This window comes from Vipera berus, assembly GCF_964194415.1.
Source record: "Vipera berus genome assembly, chromosome: 13".
Classification (NCBI taxonomy): Eukaryota; Metazoa; Chordata; class Lepidosauria; order Squamata; family Viperidae; genus Vipera; species Vipera berus.
This window is the reverse complement of record NC_138216.1, coordinates 2,697,255-2,719,340: the sequence shown is the minus strand read 5'-3', so window position 1 is coordinate 2,719,340 and position 22,086 is coordinate 2,697,255. Positions and strand designations below refer to the sequence as shown.

General features: G+C 43.2%; 1 protein-coding gene across 1 annotated transcript in view; it reads right to left on the bottom strand.

Moving 5' to 3' along the window:
- SDK1 (sidekick cell adhesion molecule 1) overlaps positions 1-20,748 on the bottom strand; it is a 335,333-nt gene extending 314,585 nt beyond the window's left edge. The window contains exon 1 of the mRNA XM_081337826.1: positions 20,367-20,748. Coding sequence (XP_081193952.1) covers positions 20,367-20,631 — 265 coding nt within the window. The 5' untranslated portion in view covers positions 20,632-20,748. The remainder of the gene's footprint in view (positions 1-20,366) is intronic.
- Positions 20,749-22,086: the final 1,338 nt, after the last annotated feature.

Genomic DNA, 22,086 nt, shown 5'->3' with positions numbered 1-22,086 from the left:
TGCCTTCACATCTGCTCAGTTGGTTTTTGGAGGTGATGGGACAAGCTAAACGAAACATTTACCCAATTGTTTGGAATAGCCTATTTATTTCACAGCACCCATGCTGGAGGTGGACAAGCACACAATTCCATGCATGCTAAAAAGACACTTGCTTTCTGTTAGGCACTGTTCACAGTGAGATAAGTTACTGAAGCAGTATTTGCTTTGGGCTGCAGAGCATCACTCTCATAACCAACGCCTGGAGATCAGGATTTTCCTGACAAGAGCAAACTCTGTTCATAACTTTAACGGTTCATCGCCACAACATAAACATACGAATTACAGCGGAGTTTTTTTTTAAAAAAAAGAAGTATAATCCACACACAGTTTGGGATTTACTCCTGTGGCAAAGTAAAATCCAGTTAGTTCCCTTCTTCTGAGTCTACAACCATATGTCTGATTCTCTTTGGGATGCCTAATCTTTGCCATTGATAATTAGAAAGACACTTCTGCCAGATGTATAGGATATGGGGTACCTTGCAATATTTTCCATCCAGTTGTCTCAGCTTTTAGAACAGGGGTGTCCAACCTCAGCCACTTACAGATTTCATCTCCCAGAATTCCCCAACCAGCAAAAAATTCTGGAAGTTGATGTCCACAGGTCTTAAAGTTGCCAAGGCTGGACACCCCTGGTTTAGACAATCAGAGAGCCGTCTGAATCATTACACGTAAAGGCATATTTCTTTTGTTTGTTCCGACTGTTAGTTGATTTATTGTTTTTTTAACATTGATCAGGAAATGGAAAGATCCTATCGCTGGAATTGAGCTGCTTTTAGTCCAAATTTCTACTCAAATGTTAGTGAAATGCAAAACCTTTTTTATCTTCACTGGGCCTTTAATACTAAATCATAGTTCATGAGTGATATGAAGCTTCCCATTTTGCTTCAGTTCTGGAATAAAAGAGGCATGCACTTCTCTATGATCCAGAACAAGAAATATTCTGAAAACTCTTCGTATTGACAAGAATAAAGTACATTGCCCTAAGAAATGCTGTAGGCAGTTGATTATGTGCTATCAAGTTGTTGTTGTTGATACTTAGTGACTACATATATAGAGTTCTTCCAATGGCATATACATCATCACCATAACTTCAACAAGAAGCTGTGAAGATTATTTGAAGTCTGGGTGATTCTGGAGAATCCTTAAAATTGAAAATTCTTCATTAAAGATGTACCTGCATATGATAATTCTTTGGGAATCAAATAGACAGTGAAAACATCTGAATGTGAGACAGCTTATCTGTTAGCAGTGATGATTATAAATGCCATCAAATACGATCAGTACTAATTCAGATACTGAAGCCTCTTTCGACTGTGGTCTTTAAAAAACTTTTTCAGCTTAAACTAAATTGACCACAGCTACTAAGGCCTGACCTGATGGATATTGCTCTTTTTAACCCCAAACCTTTAGCCCTTCTAATAATATTTAACTAAAGTTATTGGCAGTCAGGAAATGCAGTAAAATGACAGAATTCACTTTATCCGAAATTTCCATGCTGATTCTAATGCTATTTCTTCTGCTTAAGTATGCACAACAATACATTACTGGAACAATAAAATCATCTATACATTATGATTTTACACTAATTACACAATAATTAAAACGGCCATTTACTTAGAAGTTTGTTACTTTTATTAACAAATATCACTCTAAACTGTATGAAAATGCAAAGAGAGAGTCTTAAATCAGTTGTGTAGCCTTTAACTTACTTAAATTAAAAACAGCATTCAGCAAATAGAGATTCGGCATTAAAACTAATCTAATTTCTGAAAGAGCTGCAGGTTTGCAGATTAAAGGGTCTTAGCTACTATGCTCATCCATTTGTCTGAAATATTTAGAGACTTATTATGTTTTCATCTACATTAACAATATGAAATCAATATTTTGAAGGCACTGAGAGAATAATTAGGAAAATGCAATGAATATTAACTACCCACCTAAAGTTTCATTATCTGCTGTCTCTTTACATTTAATCAATGGGGAAAATATGTATGAAAAAGGAGTTTCATGTAAGCCATGAAGATTATTTGCAGTCATCTTTATAGTAATTTACAGGAGAACAGTGTGCTCCTTAGGTGCATAGCTGAGTGAGTTATTAGGGAATTGTTGCCATGCAGGATTATAGATTTTTATGAGTCTACAAGGGAGTTGCAAGCTGCCTCCTGTCTCCTCACTGGATCCAGACTCCCTCTACTGGACTTCTACTAAAGAGACCATTTTGTGCACCGTTTTGTGCAGGGTAACGTGTCGGTTTAGGGATTATTCCAGCAGCTGCAGAAAGTAACTTCTGCGGGGGGGTGGGGGGAGAGAATATTTCCTGTTTTATTTGAATGACGGCTTTGCACGCTTAGCTCCTGCAAATCATTCTCAGAAGACAAATTGAGTGAATTTATCTACTCACCAGCCAAACGTGGCTGTGCTAAATTGCTTTTGGCTTCTTGATAGACGTAGGGCTCATGGCGGCACTCATAATTCTTGACAATGGTGGGTTGTTGTTGTTTTTTAAGTGAGCAGTGGGCAAGATTATTCAAAAAGGAGAGACTAACAAAGGGGACAGAGTCACGAAGCTGCTTAGTTCTAAATATCTCCCCCTGTTCCATGTCTTCCAATGCTATCAGCTTTTTTGGGGGGAGCGATGGGAGTTATATCGCTACTTTATTGGACTGGCTATGCCCCTGGTTCACTTTAACTGCATTTGGCGCATAGCATAGATAGCACAAGCAGCCTTGGTGGAGCAGTGGGCTAATGCCTCCTTAAGTAACACCAGCTGCCTGCAATTAGTGCAGGTTCGAGTCCCACCAGGCTCAAGGTTGACTCAGCCTTCCATCCTTCCAAGGTAGGTAAAATGAGGACCCAGATTGTTGGGGGCAATTAAGCTGACTTTGTAATAATGCTGCTTGGGGGGGTGAAAGCCCTAATAAGCAGGCATATACATAGAATGAAGGCTATTGCTAACCACATTTGATTTGTGCTTAAATTGTAAGCCGCCCTGAGTCTTCGGAGAAGGGCGGGATATAAATGGGATTAAAATAAAAATAAATACAAATAAATAAATCTCCAGATCTTTCTCCTTTAACCTCTCTATTGGAAGACTGCATTCCCCAGATGCACTAAACCATAAACTAGACAGTCATGCTTTAGGCTGATGTGTGACCTCAGCCCATATCTACAATTCAATGTTCTGTAAACCTAGAAATTTGAGCTGGCTGACTAAGCCACATTTAAGTTACCTATGGGTTAAACATATCATATCAACACAGCCTAGCACTTGAAACGAGTTCCCACCTAGATACAAAGGACTATCTACTGTTCTGGCTGTTTCAGGAAGAAAAAAACAACAATATCCCAATCTCTGTAGCAGCTGTATAAACACTGATTTTTGCTACAGGAGTCAAATAAACAACCCAGCACATTGCCATGCTCTTGTTTTTTAGCTGAGGGCTGCCTGGGGTGTACATGGAGCTATGGAGCAAGGGAGATGCCACCTCAACATGGCTTCTGCTGCTTCTGCCTGAAAACTACACACCGCAATTTGGCATGGGCAAAAGCATCAGCAGTAGGATTTTTTTTGAAAAAGGAAAAAAAACACCTTGCAACTTGGCAACCCTGCAAAATTTGGATGGCAGAAATCCAGTAACTGCAGGGAAGGCTCTGGAAGACCTGAGGGCAAGGCGTACCGTTGGGCCCTGATTTCAGAGGGGGGGAAAAAACAACTTTGTTCCAACGGGAAGTCAGTATTATTGGTGCTGCAAAAGTAAAAAGGTATAATTAACACCAGGTGTGTAAATACACAGTCCGTTCAGTGTTGCTATGACACTGCCAAGACATCAACATTTTTCCCAGACAAGGCTCAGATGGACACTTAAATGCCAACTGTTAAGTACGATGATTGCTAAGAGATGAAATAGCTTTGCAAATGGTTATTTTTTTTTGGGGGGGGGAAGATTTTACAACCAGGGAGGCAAACGTTATCCTCCATAGTTTGACTAGTTTCTTACTTGGTGTATTCTGACAGCTTACTAACCCAGTTAGTGTGGAACTGTTGCAGGAGGAAGTTTCTTCCTTTGAAAGGACTTGGTGATAAATGAACTTGAAGATTTGATATTTTGACTGAAGAAGAGAATACCGTTTAAGTATTCTGTGCTTCTGTTTCTTTGAATTAATTTAAGACGGGAGTCACAACATTAGAAACAGACAGAACTTCAATCATCGTAGATGTCATTCTAACTTTTTTTTTTAATCCTAGCTTGTAGACACCCCTGAGCCTAACAAAAATTTATCATGGTGACCAACTCAGCCATTTTTTTTAAAGTGGGTGCTTCTTATTCCCACTCAGAAAACAAATACTTCAACAAATACTAGTCTGAGCAAGTCATATCCTCCTAACAGGAAACAACCTACAAGTTGAGGACTCTACCAGCACATTCATTCTGGAAATGTAATAGGATTTCATCATCTTTTTGGCTTCCTGGATATATATTTTTTTAAGCAGAACAATGGAAACAATTATTTAATGTGTGATTCCGTGTTGCTCATAAAACTTCTTTCCAGTATCCTGGCAACGTAGCAATGCTAGGGAATTGTAGAAGTGAGTCATGGCTACCTTCAGCCAACTGGAAGAAGAGTTAACTTCAAAGATTTCCTTAGCAACCTTTAGACTGTATTATTGTTTTACTACTACCAAGAATAAAGTAACTTTTGCATTAATAAAATGGAAGGGAACACAATCAGGTTTAAAAAATGACAAGAGCATTTTGTCTCCCTTACAATTGTGCCAAACTAGCTATTAAGTCTCTGTAGCAGGATGGCTTGTCCAAGGAATTACTTTCACTGACCAGAAAACAAGATGCATCCATTGTACTGCAGCATGTTTAAGCTTTATGAATGGAATAATAAAGCTTGGCTAGTGTTGCATAAATAAATGGAACAAAGCTTGGCTAGTTTTTGACAATATGCACAGTCAATAAATAGAAAAATCTTTATATTTAGAAAATACACTGCTATGATCTACTTGGAGAGGTATTAGACTGGGAATGAAAGACACTAAAGCAGGGGTGTCTAATCTTGGCAACTTTAAGGCCCATGCTGGCTGGGGAATTCTGGGAGTTGAAGTCCACAGGTCTTAAAGTTACCAAGTTTGAACACTTTGCACTAAAGCTTTAAATCCAGCCTCCTGCAGTGGGGCAGGCCTGGCTTAGAGAGGGGTTTTTTGTTTTGTTTTTTGTGGGAAACCTAGAAGAGGGGTGCCGCCTTGAATACGTAGATAATAAATAAAATAAATAATCCATTTATACAGTGCTTCTGATGCAAAGGCAAAAAGGTCTTCTAGGAGACATAACCACAGCTCCTTCAGCTTCTTCAACCAAGCCACCCCATCCAAAACCAAACTGCTTTCAGAAGCCGCAGTTGCTAAGTTAATGCTAAGAGTGCAGTGGTTAGAAAGCAGTATTGCAGGCTGACTCTGCCCACTGCCAAGAGTTTGATCCAGACCTGCTCAAGGTTGACTCAGCCTTCCATCCTCCCCAGGTTGGTAAAATGAGGACCCAGATTGTTGGGGGCAACAGGCTGATTCTGTAAACCGCTTAGAAGGGGCTGTAAAGCACTGTGAAGTGGTATATAAGTCTCAGTGCTATGGCAAATTGCTGTTACAAATGCACCAACATGTTCCTAAGCACTTTTCTGCCTTCAAATCCCTAAAGCTACATGGCCCTTATGTGTGTGTATACACACACATGCACACGCACACCCACAAACATGGTCTCAGGTAAGAATCAACCCCAGCAGCGGTCTTAAAATGAAAGCCTGGTTTAAAAACTCTTGCATTTCTGGGAAGCTGACATTAAAACCAATTAAATTAAAGGAAATATTTATTTTTAATCAGTTTCATCACAGATTGGAATTGTACCGCCTCCCATTCGCCATTGTTACCGGGATTGCCAATTCTATGGGCTGATTAAAAATGAATACCTCTGCCTAGGATTAGAGACCAGCGATCTGCAATTACGCTCGATCTGCAAAGAGGAGGGGTGGGTGGGGAGTTGGCCCCATGCCATCCCGCCCGCCCCTAGCGAACCCCTTCTGTTCATGCCAGCCAGCTTAGAAGGGCCGCCGAGGGATCACAGGGGCCCCCAGACAGCATTACCCCCAGAGCCCTTGGGGAAATTTAACACAGAAACCAGCGAGCCAATTTTGTGCGGCGTCAGATAAGCCTGTTCCTAAAGGAATGACTACTTACAGGGCTCAGCATGAGTGTCGCCAGACGCTTCCCTACAACCTGGCCAGGACAACTGGACAAGGGTTTGAGGGATGCTCCCTACTCAGCCCTGGGTCTGCCCTGCATCGCCCACCTTGTTGCATTCATCCCACCTTCCACAGTCCATAAGAGGCTACAGGCACTCAAGCTACACGAAGTGTTTTGCAGATGTCTTTTCTTTGAGTCTGGCAGCTCAAACAGTTTCCTTACGTTGGCAGGCAGAATAGCTATGGCCCAAATCCTATGAGCTGGCACCTCAAGCACTTGGGTTCATAGGATTTGATCTCCTCCCCCCCCCCCCGGCCGACAACCAAAGGCGAGCTGGGCTTTGAGTAGGAAGGGTAATTATCGTGTCGGGCTGGTTGGATAAAGATTGCAAACTAGGACCTCTCCAGCTGCTTTTTCATTCTGAGGCGATTCCAGAAGCCAGGATCAAAGTGGAGATAAGCAATAGGGAGGAGAAAACTGTCCAAGTTAATATGATGAAAACTGACAACTCTGCTAGGCGGCCTTGTTATAACACCACACCAAGGGTGGGGGGGGTGAGGTGCAGCCCCCGGAATGTTGCAAAGAAGGTCACCATTTTCGATAGCTATAGGACAAAACATGCCGGAGATGAGAATTAAAGTTACTTTAGCAAACAAGCGGGCCTGGACTGATCACGGTTTTTAAATTTGGTTTTTATCGGCTTAAATTGTCCTTTTCTTTCTTTATTTATTGTTTAATTCTTTTTTAATCTTTGTATTCCATGTTTTTTTTTAATTTTTTTATTGTTGTGAGCCGCCCTGAGTCCTTAGGGAGAAGGGCGGCATATAAATTTAATAAATAATAAATAATAATAATAATAAATGATTTTTTTCCCTAGCTAGGCCAAGTGCTGGTGATGACCTATAAAGCTATAAAGCCCTGAATAGCTTGGGTCCGGGATATTTAAGGGAACACCTGCTGCCAGCATCAAGTTCCCTTCGTCCAGTGCGCTCGCAGAGGGCCTTCTCAGGGTGCCGCCGATAAAAGATTGCCGGCGGATAACACCCAGGGGGAGAGCCTTTTCTGTGGGTGCGCCTGCCCTCTGGAACCAGCTGCCCCTGACCTACGTTCATTCCGCCGAGACCTGAAGACTTGGCTCTTTGAGCTCTTTGACCCAGGCTGAGAATTTTAACTGGGGTTTTATTTTCAGGGATAATTTAATCTTTTATTTGTCTTTTAACTTTGTATTTTGTATTGGTGTGATTTTAAAATGCCCTGTAAACCGCCCTGAGTCCTCCGGGAAAGGGTGGTATATAAATCTAATAAAATAAAATAAATAAATAAAATAAGTATTAGCAAAGACGCTTGAAACTTCTTGGGTTTAACCTTATGAAATCATATTGAGATAATCTCCAGGAATCAACTTGGCTTGTTTTCAATAGGGCTATTTTCTTCTGCCACCAAAAGGACTTTGAGTTTGGGACCTAGTTTCATTGCAAGGGAAGGAAATGAAGGAAAACATCAGTTTCCTTGCACTAATAACAGGGTGCTTGCTCTGTTAGCATGTTCAGAACTAATCTGCTTACATGAATATGTGATAGAAATCAATCTCAGATCCGAATCTCTGCTAAATATCATTACCCTCTGTGCTCAACTTTGACTGACAGCTGGATACCTCCTATCAGTACCAATTGACAGATGGGGAAATAAAAGCTGGAATGTGTCATAATTTACCACATCATCATGCCCGTTTGTTTCAGGTTGCAGTGATTCAGCAGTAAACATAACATGCCATTAAGTCAAAATGAATGACAACCAGGAGCTCAAGAAGCAGCAACCGTACAACTACTTTTTAAAACAGTTTATAGCCGTGGCTTAGGAAAATTGTAACTCTGCTTTTTAAAAAGGAAAAATAAACGCACAGCTGGGCCAAAATATTAGGCTCTGCTTCCGTAGAGTTTTAAAGCTTTTTAAAAAGTTATTATAGTTACCAAATTTTCGGGCTGCTGTGTACTGTAAGCCCCACTGAACACCTTTTCTAGATACAGCAGCTCAGCTCATAAAGATTTTAAGTACCTGAGTGTGATGTTCTGATGAAGTGAAAGGAGGCGATCACAACTAAGCCTGACCTGCGCAACACTTAGGTGGTCACACCAAAAAGGGATGGAGGGCGCCACAGAGTTGAGCATGTTCGTTTTCCCCAGGTTGAAAAAAGGAAATGTTGCTGCAATAAAAGAATTAGAGCAGCCAACGGGCTCATGAAAGAAGCTGGGACTGTAGTTAGCAAATGGATTCCAATGGGAATTTGACTACATAGAAAAGTACAGAGGGTTCTCGACTTACAAGAATTCATTTGGTTCAAAGTTACAGCAGCACTGCAAAAAGTGACTGACAATGGCCCTCACACTGATCATCACTGCAGCATTCCCCACAAACACATGATCAAAATTTGGGTGTTTGACAACTGGGAACAATTGCAGCATTCCGGGATCATGTGAACACCGCTTCCGACTTTCCGAGCAACTCACAACAATCCATTTTTTTTAATCATTAAACCAGCAATTAGAGATAAAACATGACAAGGGTGATGAAGTGAAGTACATGGTGTACAAGTTCATATAAATCCCTGATGCACGGACTTTAACCCAAGCTCTGTTTTCTACAACGCTAAGCTGGTTTCCTACAGAGTATGTATTTTTTTTAAAAAAAAATGCTGCTATGAAGAAGAAGAGAACAAAAAGAAAAAGGGATGAAATAAAATTACAATATTGCACAGCAGTTCAAAGTAGGCGTCCCAGAGTGATAAACACTAGATTGGCAACAATTCTGGGCAAAGGGGTGATAACATATTGTAGCGTCAATGCTTCGAATTTTAAAACCCCTGGAACACCTGTAACTGGTCTTCTGTAAACTGGAGCCTGAACATTTTGCTGCTTTGGGTATTCAAAACAGCTTCCCATTGACAGAACATCTGGCAGTGGGGGGGACATTTTCAATCCTCCAAGATCTGCCATTACCGTAAAACTAGTTCTAAGTAAGAAAAGGTATTAAGTATGACTAGGAGTAGCGATGAAGAAAGAGCGATTACTTTTCAGAGAAGCGCATTATATGTTTCCACAGAGTAACTCCTAACCAGATTTCTCTCTCTCTCTCTCTCATTTAACTGACACGTACAGAAATTCTATCAAACTTCACAACCCATTTTATGCTGAAGTATGCAGGCGTAGCTTTCTTATCTGAAAGAGAAGTGCCTAAATTCCAGCCAGTTTCCAGGGAAGCTAAGAGGAAGCAAACCTACATTTCTTGATCTCTGGCATCATTTTAAGAGTTCTAAAACAAACAAACAAAAATCCCAATTATCTGCAATAATCCATCGGGAAAATAAGAAACAGGAAGAAAACTAAATGGGTTGCCTAGCCACCCTCTGCCAGTCTCGAAAGACTACACAGGATCTGAGTCAGGAGCAACAAGTCAACAATTGATGCACCGCGCCCGGCATCAGGGCTGTAGATTATATTGGATAAAGTTCTCCAACCAATCAGCCATCAAACCACTCCCGTTTTTGGAAGTCGCCAGAAGTTAAACCATCTCAGTGTCAAATGAGGACCCAGATTGTTGGGGGCAATAAGCTGACTTTGTAATAATGCCGATTGGGGGGGGGGGGTGAAAGCCCTAATAAGCAGGCATATACATAGAATGAAGGCTACTGCTAAGCACATTGATTTGTGCTTTAAATTGTAAGCCGCCCTGAGTCTTCGGAGAAGGGCGGGATATAAATGGGATTTTTTAAAAAAAAATTGTTAAGATTTTTTTGGGGGAAAAGATAACCAAATATCAAACTGGAAGTTTGAAGAGCCAAACTCTGCCCCTCTCTTAGTGACAATTCTTTTGTAGTAAATGCCAGCTTTGAAGAAGAGACAAGATCATCAGGCACGTTCAAATTATTAGCCTCTCAAGCATGCAGATTGTCTACAATCATCTTGAAAATTAATAATCCTCATCAAGTGAAGATTCTAAACCCACCTTGTAATTTTCTTCTTACCTGTAGCAACCAACAACTGCCTGCAAGGAAACCTCAGGTGTTCCCCCATTCCTTTCTCTAGAATCCCATCTTTGTCTTCACCTGCAAAAATTTTCCTTTCCTCCCAGAAGTTGTAAATTTAGCACCTACAAGGAGAGGTGGCTAAGGCAGATGGCGAGGGGGGGAAAAACACCACCCAAGATAACAGGAACACAATCAGATGATTGCTGCTTTTAGGAGTGATCTTTTGGGGTGGGGGGTGGGGGTGCTGAAATGAAATTCTGGGAGAATTTCTAACCCGCCCAGCTCTTAGAAATATTCCCCCCATCTCTTTGGAGAACGCATTTTCTCTCCCTTGATTTCCATACATTTGCAAGTTTGTACACATGATTTATGTCTTTGCAAAAGGCAAGGCACTTGAGCAAACAAATTCAATGGTGAAATACCTAGTAGGGGGGGAATTAAAAATCTCACACCCACCCTCACAGAGATAGCTGACAGCTGTCCCTTGGAAGATCTGGAGGGAAATGAGCTGTCCAGTTAACAATGCAAATTGCTGCTTAATTCAAAAGTGTGGTTTAAGCTGTGGAGTAAAGAAAAGAAAAGGCCATTGGTCCAGATGTGATTGGGCAGAGGAAAACTCACTGGGAGGGAACAGAATTAAACTAAGACTTATTACTTCTGTCTACAGTAGAGTATAGAGTAAGGCACAGAATGGAGGAAGAAGGACCGGATAAGGGGATTTTTTTTAGGGAGGAAGGGAGTGAAGAGAAAGGACTGGAGAATGAAACTCAGATGGACAAAAGGGTGGTGCTTCCAAGTTGCAGAGCAAGTCTGTTGGTAAAATGATCCTGAACTGGGCAGATGGAAAAGAGAACCAGCCAAATTGCAATGAGAAAGAAATAGGTGTAATAACAGGAATGGATCAGGTTGCAGGGCAGGCAAAAGATATCCTGGATATTTGCACGCCAACGGTGAGGGTTGCACTCCGGAAAAAAATTAGACAGGGCTAGGACTGTACATCGGGTGTATACGCAACAGGTGTGTGTATGAAAAGGTACACAAATGCGTCACAATAGAAGTTCCCGCCTCTTCTTTATTGTATACCTCCCGCCATCTTAGCTCTTTCTTTGTTGATTCTAATGCATTGATTGTCTCACTGTTTTGATCTTTTATAATATCATCTTATCAGATGGTAAGCCGCCCAGAGCTGCATGACAGCAAGATGGATGGTGAGTAAATTTAATAAATAAATAAACACATCCATCATTGGAAATGAAAAGTATACAACAAAAAGGACGGGGTGTATGGTAATCACAGAGGACAGGAGTGGGAGCCATCGTCATCTGGAAGACCACGGGAAGAAGGTCTGATGCAGGACCAAACGTTTACAATCCCTAAAAGCTCTCCACCGCACACCCGCGGGCTTGTTCCTTATATCCTTTTCTATAATTAAAACAAATACGATCGCCCTTCATGTCAAGCAGGAAAGATCAGGTCCACACAGTGACGGTCCAATTACACGGATTTACTGCTGTTCGTGCCAATGCACGGGAACCTTCTCTTCACAGCTAACCCCTGCTTGGCCTCAGATAAAGAGCCTTGGTGGAGCAGTGGGCTAATGCCTCCTTAAGTAACACCAGCTGCCTGCAATTAGTGCAGGTTCGAGTCCCACCAGGCTCAAGGTTGACTCAGCCTTCCATCCTTCCCAGGTAGGTAAAATGAGGACCCAGATTGTTGGGGGCAATTAAGCTGACTTTGTAATAATGCCACTTGGGGTGTGTGTGAAAGCCCTAATAAGCAGGCATATACATAGAATGAAGGCTACTGCTAAGCTTGTAAGCCGCCCTGAGTCTTCGGAGAAGGGCGGGATATAAATGGAATAAAAAAAACTTTAGAATTCAAGGAAGGTGAATTGAGTTCAGTTGTGGCTACGTAGGGATTCTAGGCTGATGCTTCTTTTCACTCCGACCCCAGGTTCTGCCACTCCTTCTCTTACACTTCACTAAGTCACTTTGCGAGGACCCTGCTGGCCTTAAACGTTTAAAGATAGATCCTGGAAGTTGGAGGCAGGTTTGTCATACTTTGTGCCGATTAGGGTTTTTGGTTTTTGAAATTTATTTACGTGGCTGTTGAAAAACTATGAAAAACCACTTCGAGGGGAGATCACATCTTTTTATGTCTCAGGAAGTGAGAGCGAAGCGGAAAGGACAGATGGAGCTAATTTGATCCTCAACCTGACTACCTGCATTGCCAGGCTCTAAATAGACCAGGTAAAAGCTCTGCCAGTTTCAAAGCAGTGGTAGAGATATTATGGGCTGGAATCAGGATGAATTGCCAATTAGACTGCCATATCCCAGAATGCTGAGCGACGAGGCAGAGCGGCAGAAACATCGGGCTTGAATTCAAACCAATGGGAATGAGGGGGGAAAGCACCGATCGCCTTTTCTTGTACTTCTCAGACTTCAATTTAAGTCCTCAGGCCGTTATTCCAAGTATTGCCTGGAAGGCTCATCGCTAAGATGGTTCTGTTACAAACCCTCTTTCCCTATCCAGGAGCCTGGCCATAGATAGCAGAAAGAATAATTCTGTCTATTCCATTAGCAGATTGGATTGGCAGCACATAAAGAATATGAAAACGGTGGGTAGTGAAAGCCACAATATTCTGAAGGAGCGTCATGAAAAAAACAATCTGTTGTATCTGAGTGAAATTAAGTGTTTTATGCTAAGCTTTGAAAGAGAACCCTGTTGCAATGGCTGACTCTCTAAATGCCATTTACTCGGCTCTCTCAGATCTGATACCAAATGTCTTTTCATTTGGTCTCACAAGAAATGTTATTATTTGCCTTTTAGAATAGACAGCATTGCCTCTAGCCAAAGCTGCAAAAGAAGTACACAGCTGTCAAAACCTGTAAGTTTTGGAAAAAGCACGCTGCATTCACAGAATGATGAACGATCAGAAAAGTGGATCAGATCGCTTCTTCCTGCCGAATCGCTTTCTATTATTGCATATTTTCCCTCTTTAAAAGAATAACAAAATCCAGGCCACCAATGCAATCTACTGAGTTGTATTCCTGTACTTCTCTTGTGTGGAAACTTCAAAAGGCTCCTACATTATTGGTGTACCCAAGTCACAAAACACTATCTCGTTTTTCATTATCAGACAGGATTGACCCTTATCTGTCCCTGGCTTCTAGTATCATCTGCAAGTCGGGAGTCCATTTTTTTCTGACTTGCTCATAAGTCAAAATAAAGAGCAGGTTGTCACTGCAAAGCATAACAGAGCTTAAGCAGGGAGACGTAAAAGTCCTCTCTAGGTGCTAGAGTAGAAAACAGAAGAGGAGAAGGATTTCCTGTCTAAGTTTATTGTTCTTATCTTTGGTGAGACAATAAATACAATGCAGTTTCTCAACAATGACAATACATTTGTCTTAATATTATTATCATCCTTCTCCTCAAAGCAAAAACTGAAATATTTTTTCCCCATCAGGTCTTCAAATTCATCTTGGCTACAAGGAGAACATTTTTATTTTTTGCAATCCAAGTGTGGAGTTGGAAATTTCAACATTTCGCAAGGCAACAAATTGCTGGTGCTTAATGAAGAGGCCAACTTCAAGGACCTAGGTATTTCCATCTGTCTTCCCCATTGCCATCCCTGGGGTAGCAGTAGTGATACTTTCTCCAAGAGATCAGATACCTCCAGCTCATCGTCTTTCCAACATGCTGGCAAGGTGGCGGAAAGAATTCCAGGCCGTTTTGGCAAATAGTGTTTCCAGAAAGATTGTTGCCAATGTAACACAAATATACATAAAATTAAGACAGCAAAGGGAGGGGGTTGATTATCCAAATTATCTCCACATTCTTCTATTAGTAGAGTGAGTAGAAATATCTTTCTCAAGCATCAAAGATCAACCCAGAGCTGGTTCTATTTAGGTTCAACAGCACCAAAGAAGCATATTAATATGCATTTTGCAACCATCGGAAATGAAGCACTAAGAAAGTGGTCTCTGCTGTGTATTGTTAACCCCCCCTCCCCTTAAAATTTCTGACCTGAAGATTTGCAGACTTTCTACAGCCTTTCTACAGTGTATCTTTGGCTATACTTGCAACTTCTCAGATATTTCTCTGCCTTTAGTGGATAACAAGTTTGTAAACTGAGTGTCATTTTTTAATTCTTCATGCTCTCTAGGTTAAATGCTGTTTCTATTCTATGGAATTATTAAAATTAGCACATTTTCCCAATGCTACCAGTTCCTATAATTGATGTCTTAAAAGCCCCATTGTCACATAACAATATGTTCCTCTTCCATCAGTTTTTTTTTGGGGGGGTGGGGGGCGGTTTCTAATAAAGCACATGGAACATTAATCTCACTTTAAGCATTCAACTCTTTAAACCATTTTAAATTAAAGATTTGATCAAGTGTCATAAAACATTGCACCAACATCTCTTTAATCTAAGAAAACCAGGTGTGGTCTCTTTCGTTAAGCATTAAAGTGCTGTTTTACATCAAAGAATGCTTAAAGCTATACCCTGTGTTTTTAGTTCTCTAAAAAAATAAAAATAAAAAATAAACTCAGCTCCTGTTGTTAAGTGCCAAAGAAAATAATTTGTCTAGGCCATCTTTCTTTTTTTTTTTTTTTAATTGAAAAGTTTTAAAATACAATTTTCCTTTAAAAAAACCCCCTTCCCCCTCCCTCCTCCCCCCCTACCTCCCCTCCTCCCCCCTCCCTCCTCCCCCCCCTACCTCCCCCCCTCCCCCCCCTACTTCCCAGAGCTGAATACAAGGTATATATATATAAAAAAAGCAAACCTAAGCAACCATATACTAACAACTATAAATTCTAAAATCCATCACTCTCTAGCTTATATAGGATAAAACAAACCTTAACAATATTAAATATATATATAAAAAAAAAACTAGAATATGAAAAGGACACTCTCTAGCTTATATAGAATGGAACAAACCTTAATAGTATTAAACATATATTAAAGACAAAAAAAAAAAAGGAAAAAGAAGAAAAAAAAAACCCTTCTCAACCCTATACTTATCCTAAATAAACTCCATCCATTTTATCCATTCCATGATATAACATTCTTACAAATAATTTTCCAAATTAACCAAGGATCCCAAATCAAAAAAACTTTAAAGTCAACTCTTCTGTAATCGACCGTTCCTCTTCCAGTACCACATCTATAATTATTCCAAACACAACAAAAAAGAAAAAAGAAGAAAAAAAAAAAAAGATTGCAAACAAAACTTGAACTTTAATCCAAAAAAGCTCAGCCTTTCCACAAAACCACCAAATATAAAAATATATTGCGTCTACACCCAAATCTTTTCCCCCCTCCCCTGCCATCTTTCAATGCTTAAAAAATGCTTATTACTGGGGGGGGAAAAGTATGTTGAAAGATGTCCTCCAGTGAGATATGCCTTTTCCCTTAATAATTCTATTTGTATTTAAGGAAGAAAGGAAGGGTTTATTAGCTAAAGTCAGCTCCTTATCTTGGGCCCGATAGCTCACAGGAAAATGGGGCGGCAGTTTCTGACCAGTTACGTGGCACTTAGGATGTCCCAGTTAGGTGCCTAAGAGCATCTCGGACTATCTCAGACTTTCCAGGCCTGTAACCACCTTATCTCCTTTATCTTGGAGGCAGCTGCAATTTGCCAGCTCTCATCCAATCCATCACAGCCCCTCAGGCAACTGTCAAAAGACCTGTTAACCTTAATCCAGATAGAATATGGGTGGTGGGGAGGGAGGTTGAGCAGCATTAGCAAACTACCAGGGTATTGGGGTTTATTAGCAAACTACAAGCCTGTTGTGGCTTCTGTTAACTACTTGTTATTTGGTAACATTGATAATGTGTTAATTATTTGTGAGGTGATTAAGGTATGTTGTTCAGGCAAGGTGCTTCGAGGGAAATGATTGAGGTGGCGGAAAAGCGTTCATGATAGATAAATAAATAAATACTAACCACATGGCACTTCAAATCTCTAGATGACTGCTTTCAGCAGGTCGGTGTAGATGCAGAACAGCAGGGGAAAATGTCTATGGAGATTCTCAAATCATCCAGGTCATAGTTATCCCAAAGGTGCTTTTTCACGAGGCAACTGGACTTTCCTATTTTTCTTTGAAGACCTTTCGCTTCTCAACCAAGAAGCTTCTTCAGCTCTGACTTCCCCACCAGCCAAGTCAGAGCTGAAGAAGCTTCTTGGATGAGAAGCAAAAGGTTTTCAAAGAAAAACAAGAGAATCCAGTTGCCTTGTGAAAAAGCACCTTTGGGATAGCGGGGGGGGGAATGAAAAGAAGCTTGTGGGGTCTCCTCAGCTTACATCTTAGGGGGTCAAAGAGAATTTCCCCATTGCCACACTGATGGTGGCCTTCAAATATGAAACTAGACAATCCACCACCAGTTCAAGAGAATCAAGGTCTCCATGCCTCTCCCTCAGCCAAAGTCTTCCACCAAACTGGTCCAGAGACCTGAAATAAATTTTAATCACCAGTTTCTTCCAAGCATACTTCTAACTGGATAGCCACTTCTTTCTCTTCTTGGGATACCAATATTTGGGTGATAAATAAGGGTCATGAGGTAACTAGGGGAAAAAAAACACTTAAAAGAAAAACTTCTTTAAAAGTTGAAGGATGAAGATTCTTTGTGTGGGGGGGGGGAGATTTATGATGATCCATCACTTGTAATCAATTTAAATTTGACCTTCTCCATTTCATAAACTGTTTCAAGTAATCTTCCTAGGATGCCTTTGTGCAAAAGGCCTCTAATCAATTCGAGCTGTAGAACCCAGCAAAGCCGTTTGAGAAAACTTTTGGACCAATCAACAAATTACATCCAAAGTAAATTGTGTGTGAGTCTGTTTCTTTTTTGTAGCCAAAAAAAGAATCTAAATCTAGTAACAATGTGTTTGATGCCTTTTATGTAGGTGATTAATTGAAACTGGCCTAGGCTGAATTGTTACATTGGGAATGTTTGTATTAAATTTCTGGAAGGAAGTTATTTTGTATGAAAATATGTTATCATATGCCAGGAAAACAAAATACTGAAAAGCAAAAACTGTTTTAAAAAGTCAGTGAAGAACCTTTGCTAAAAAGGAAAAAAAAGAGGCACAAAAATATTCTGGGAAATACAAATGCTAAACAATCTCTGCTTGAGACATGGAAAACCAAAGGGGGCTCAAAATTATTCATCCTATCTGAAAGCTGAAGTTTTGTCCCACAGATCTCCAACTCTTTCAGATGCTATCTAATAGGAAATTAACATAATCTCAAATTAAATCCCACTAATTATAGGAAATATGAACAATGTACCAACTTCAGCATTGTAAGATTATAGCCAATTAGACCACAATTAGATCTGCAGCACTGATTCCAGGCAGCCAAGGTTTCTAAAAGGTCTACTTAAATTGCTTTGGAAAATGAAGATGTCAAAAACCAGATTGCAAAATATGGTAGGGATAGCTGTTGTTTAAACTGGGGGAAAGTCTGAATTCCTGTTAAGCATTAAAAACAAGGGCCCCAGTCTCTAGATGTAAATTAGCAGCCTATTCAAGATGTCCAAGCAGGCCATGGCTGGGGAATTCTGGGAGCTGAAGTCCACAGGTCTTAAAGTTGTCAAGGTTGGACACCCCTGATCTACAGTATAGGTAAAAACCAATACAAGGTAATCTATAGCACCAAGAAATTGTTTTATCAAGTACTGTCAATGCCCCCAAATTGGGATGAAAACTATATTTTGTTTGGCGATTCCACTTCAGAGGACAATCTCCATAGTTTGAAAAATGCTTGACTTCTCCCTGGAAGGGGTTTCTTCAATTTCCTTTTACTCAAAAGCCCTGAATTCACCCCAAAGGCCACCAGCTATGAACTACTGAATCATGTGCCAAACCTACCATATTTCTTTTTTTTTTGAAAGATTTGGTGATATGCCCTGATGTCTGGTTTCCCTTCAAAAAGAATTCACACAGACTTCTAGGGACATATCATAATGTTTATGTCGAAATATAATGTTATCATATTGTATCTATATCTTAAATTATTGTACATTATTACAATTTCATTTTAGATTGTATTTTATTACTATTTCATTTTAAATGGTATTTTATCAAATTCCATTTTAAATTGCCTTTATCAAATTTTAGTAACAATTTGTTGCTGGAAATTTGCACTTTGATATGGCCCAAGGGCTAATCAATAAAGACTTTATTATTATAATGCACAGGCCCTATTTCCAACTTCAAATGAGTCTTGTGATCCCTTAAAAGCTAATGAAACATACAAGTTGTTGTGGGGTTTCATTAAATAAAGTTTATATCTCAAATATTCAAGTTTTCAAGATGGGGCAGGAGAGCTGCTTGTCCCAAACTTATTAATAGCTTAGAACAAGACTTTCCATGTTGTTGGTCTGTTTATTTTGAGTTGCTACAAGAAACCCATAAGATTCCTGGGCTCCTGACCAGTTCAGTCATTTGAAGTACCAACAAAATGCCAATCCTTTCCCTTTAAAAGACCAACTCCCATTGTGCCTTTTATTCATTGAAAGATTCAGTCCTAATCATTGATGTAAATCAACTTTAGGGGACAAGGAATCACAGCCTCATAATTTGAACAAATTGTGTTTGCTCCATGTGCTCCTCAATCAATCCTATAGTTTTCAGAGGGCTATGAAAGAAAGGCTGGATAATAACCAGCACGTTGTTAGCACTTCCGGAAATGAAGTGGTCACTTAAGCACCAATCAAAATATGCTAGCAGCTGAATCCCTGGTCCATACTTGGCACCAGGGAGTTTTAAGTGCTTAATACTTAATAATCCCCTCGAAATGTGATTTCCTAGCTTGGCAGTGCACGCCTGCTGACCATTACAAGTATCTTACATCGCAAGGAGCGGCCTTATCTTTACAGTATTCAGAAGGTCACTTATTATCCAAGCCATAACACTGAGCTGCTAAAGGAACATCTTCAATAACTGAGGAACAGCAAGACTCATTTTTCTTAAAGCTGCAGAACACGGAAGCTTCAATAAAATAAAATCACTTCTGGTAACACAATCCAGTTCCTAAGTACATTTAAGCCATTTCTACTGAATACACCAAGGCTTATTTCCAAGCGATTGTTGCACCAAGCTGCAGACTTGTTTTGTCTTGACTACTCCCAAATGCTCAGATCTTATTAGCTAATCAGCGAGAAGGAAGGCTCGCTTTCTCTAGGGAAAGTTACTTTCGCTCTTCAACCAGAGGAAAAAAAACAATATCGGAAAGGTCATTTTAATTGATTCAAGCCCAATGCATGCAAAACTGGCTTCACTGCGGACTGCAAGAAACCTCGTTTAAGTATCCGTTCAAATATTTATCTTCCCAAAGGTCATGATGATATTTATTACAAAAAAAAAACAAGAACGAAAGAAAGAAAGGGGGGGGCCAATACAAAATACCAGGGAAGGGGCCACTTTCACTCGATTGATGAAAGGGTTGGGAGAAAGCCTGCCAATATTTGGCTTGGCCTCTCGCGTTTCTCGGGACAAGAAGGGGGGGGGGCAGACTCAACCCGGGCGGGGGGGGGAGAGGTGGGGGAAGAGCAGCTGAGCCCGGACGGGAAACTTCCGCGAGGGACGGGACAGCCGAGCAGCGAAGCTCGCCCTCCCCTCCCCTCCCCTCCCCAGAGGGCGGCGAGGCGGGGGTTTGGCTGGTCGACTTCGCTCCTGGCTGCTTCCCGGAGCCCCCCATCCCCGCCCGCCCGCCCGCCAAAAGCGGGCGATGCCGGATCTCTCGCTTCTCGGCTCGGGGGGCGGGGGGGGAGGGAAACCGAGGCAGGCCGGGCTTAGCCCTGCGGGGAGCGCCTCTCGCCTCCGCTCCAGCCCCCCGTAGCCCCTCCACCCGCCCTCTTGCAGCGTCTGGGGGGGGGCGGCGGCCGAGCCCGCATCCTCGAAGCCCCCCCACCCCCACCCCCACCCCCAAGTCCCGGCCAAGGCTCCCCCGGCTCTGGCTCCGGTGCCGGCGGGGCGGAATTGCAGATTCATGCCCGGCGCTGGCCAAGCGGAGCGGAGGCGGGCAGAGGCGAGGGGGTCCCCGGCCGCTTACCTTGCGCCAGGGCGCGCCACACGTGCAGCTGGAGCCAGAGCAACGCCCACCAGCCCGGGCAGAGGCGAGAGAAGCCGCCGCCGCCGCCACCGCCACCTGGGTCTCCGCAGCAGAAGTTTAACTTTATCCGTGTCCGGCCGCGCCGGGCGCCGCTGCTCCGCCGAGGAGCGTCCCGGGCCGGCGCGGGGCTGCGCGCAGAGTCCCGTCGGGGTCCGTCGGAGTCCCGGCGAAGTTGCGGCGGCCGGGCAGAGCGGCGGGCCCGCATGGCAGCCGGGCGGCGGGCAGGGCGGGCGAGGCGCGGGGGCTGCGCCCTCGTCCCGGCGGCGGAGGAGGGACCGCTTAGCTGGAGCGGCGGCCGAGCTGCTCCCTCGTCGCGCCGGCTAGGCGAGCTCCAGACCCGGGCAAAGCAGGCGGCGGCGGCGGCGGCGGCGGCAGCATCCTCTCCATCTCCGCCGCCGCTGCCGCCGCCGCCGAGGCGGTCGCCTCCCTTCCCTGCTGCAAGGCTGGAGGACGCGGCGGGCGGCTGGCACTGCCCTGCCTGGCGAGGCGGCGGCGGCGGCGGCGGCGGCGGCGGCGGCTTCAGCCTTCCCCTCCGCCTGGCTTCAGCCTCGCTTGCCCGCCCGCCCGCCGCCGTCCTCCGGGGCCGGCGAAGTTGGCGAAGTCCCTGACGCCGGCCAGAGGGAGCGCCGCGGGGATCGGACCACCGGGGCGGCTGCTGCTGCTGCTGCTGGAGCGGCTGCGCCTCGGCGAGCCCCCAGCCCGGCTTCCACGCGTGGAGGGGGGGGGAGCCACTCGCTGGCGCCTCGCCCGGCTCCGGAGACTGGAGGAGCCCCGCCGCCTACAGGTGAAGCGCAGCCTGGCTGGAGCTGGGGAAGAAGCCGCCGCCGCCGCCGCCGCTGCTGGTTGCTGCTGCTCTCCCGGCGAGCTGCGCCGCCGGCGACCCGCCGGCGGGAGGAGGAGAGGCGGAGGGGCGGAGGAAGAGGAGGAGGAGGCGGCGGCGAAGGGAGACCTGCTCGAGTTTCCCTCCCGCGGGAGAAGCAGCGGCCCGAGCGGAGGGGAAGCGCCCCTCGCCCCCACCCCCCGCCAGCTCCGGGGGAGGCGGGTCCGTCGGTCGTAGGGGCTGCGGGGGGGGGGGGGCAGGAGGGCCGGGGAGGTGGTCGTCGCCCCGAGACGGGCTCGGTCTGGACTCCGGCGGCTTCGTTCCTCGTGCGCGAACCTCGGAAGAATCTGCCAGGGCGAGAAGAAGAAGAAGAAGAAGAAAAAGGAGCGATTGAGACTCTCGTGGCAGCGGCGCGTCGCCAAGCCGCGCGCAGCCCGTTTGGAATCCCGCGCAGCTCGGGATGGAGTAGAATGCAGAACAGAACAGAACAGAACAGAACAGAATATATGGAGTGGACTGGAAATTTAGAATAGAATAGAATAGAATAGAATAGAATAGAATAGAATAGAATAGAATAGAATAGAATAGAATAGAATAGAATAGAATAGAATAGAAAACAGAACAGAACAGAACAGAATAGAATAGAAAACAGAACAGAACAGAATAGAATAGAACATATGGAGTGGACCGGAAATTAGAATAGAATAGAATAGAATAGAATAGAATAGAATAGAATAGAATAGAATAGAATAGAATAGAATAGAATAGAATAGAATAGAACAGTATAGAATAGAATAGAAAACAGAACAGTATAGAATAGAACAGAACAGAATAGAAAAC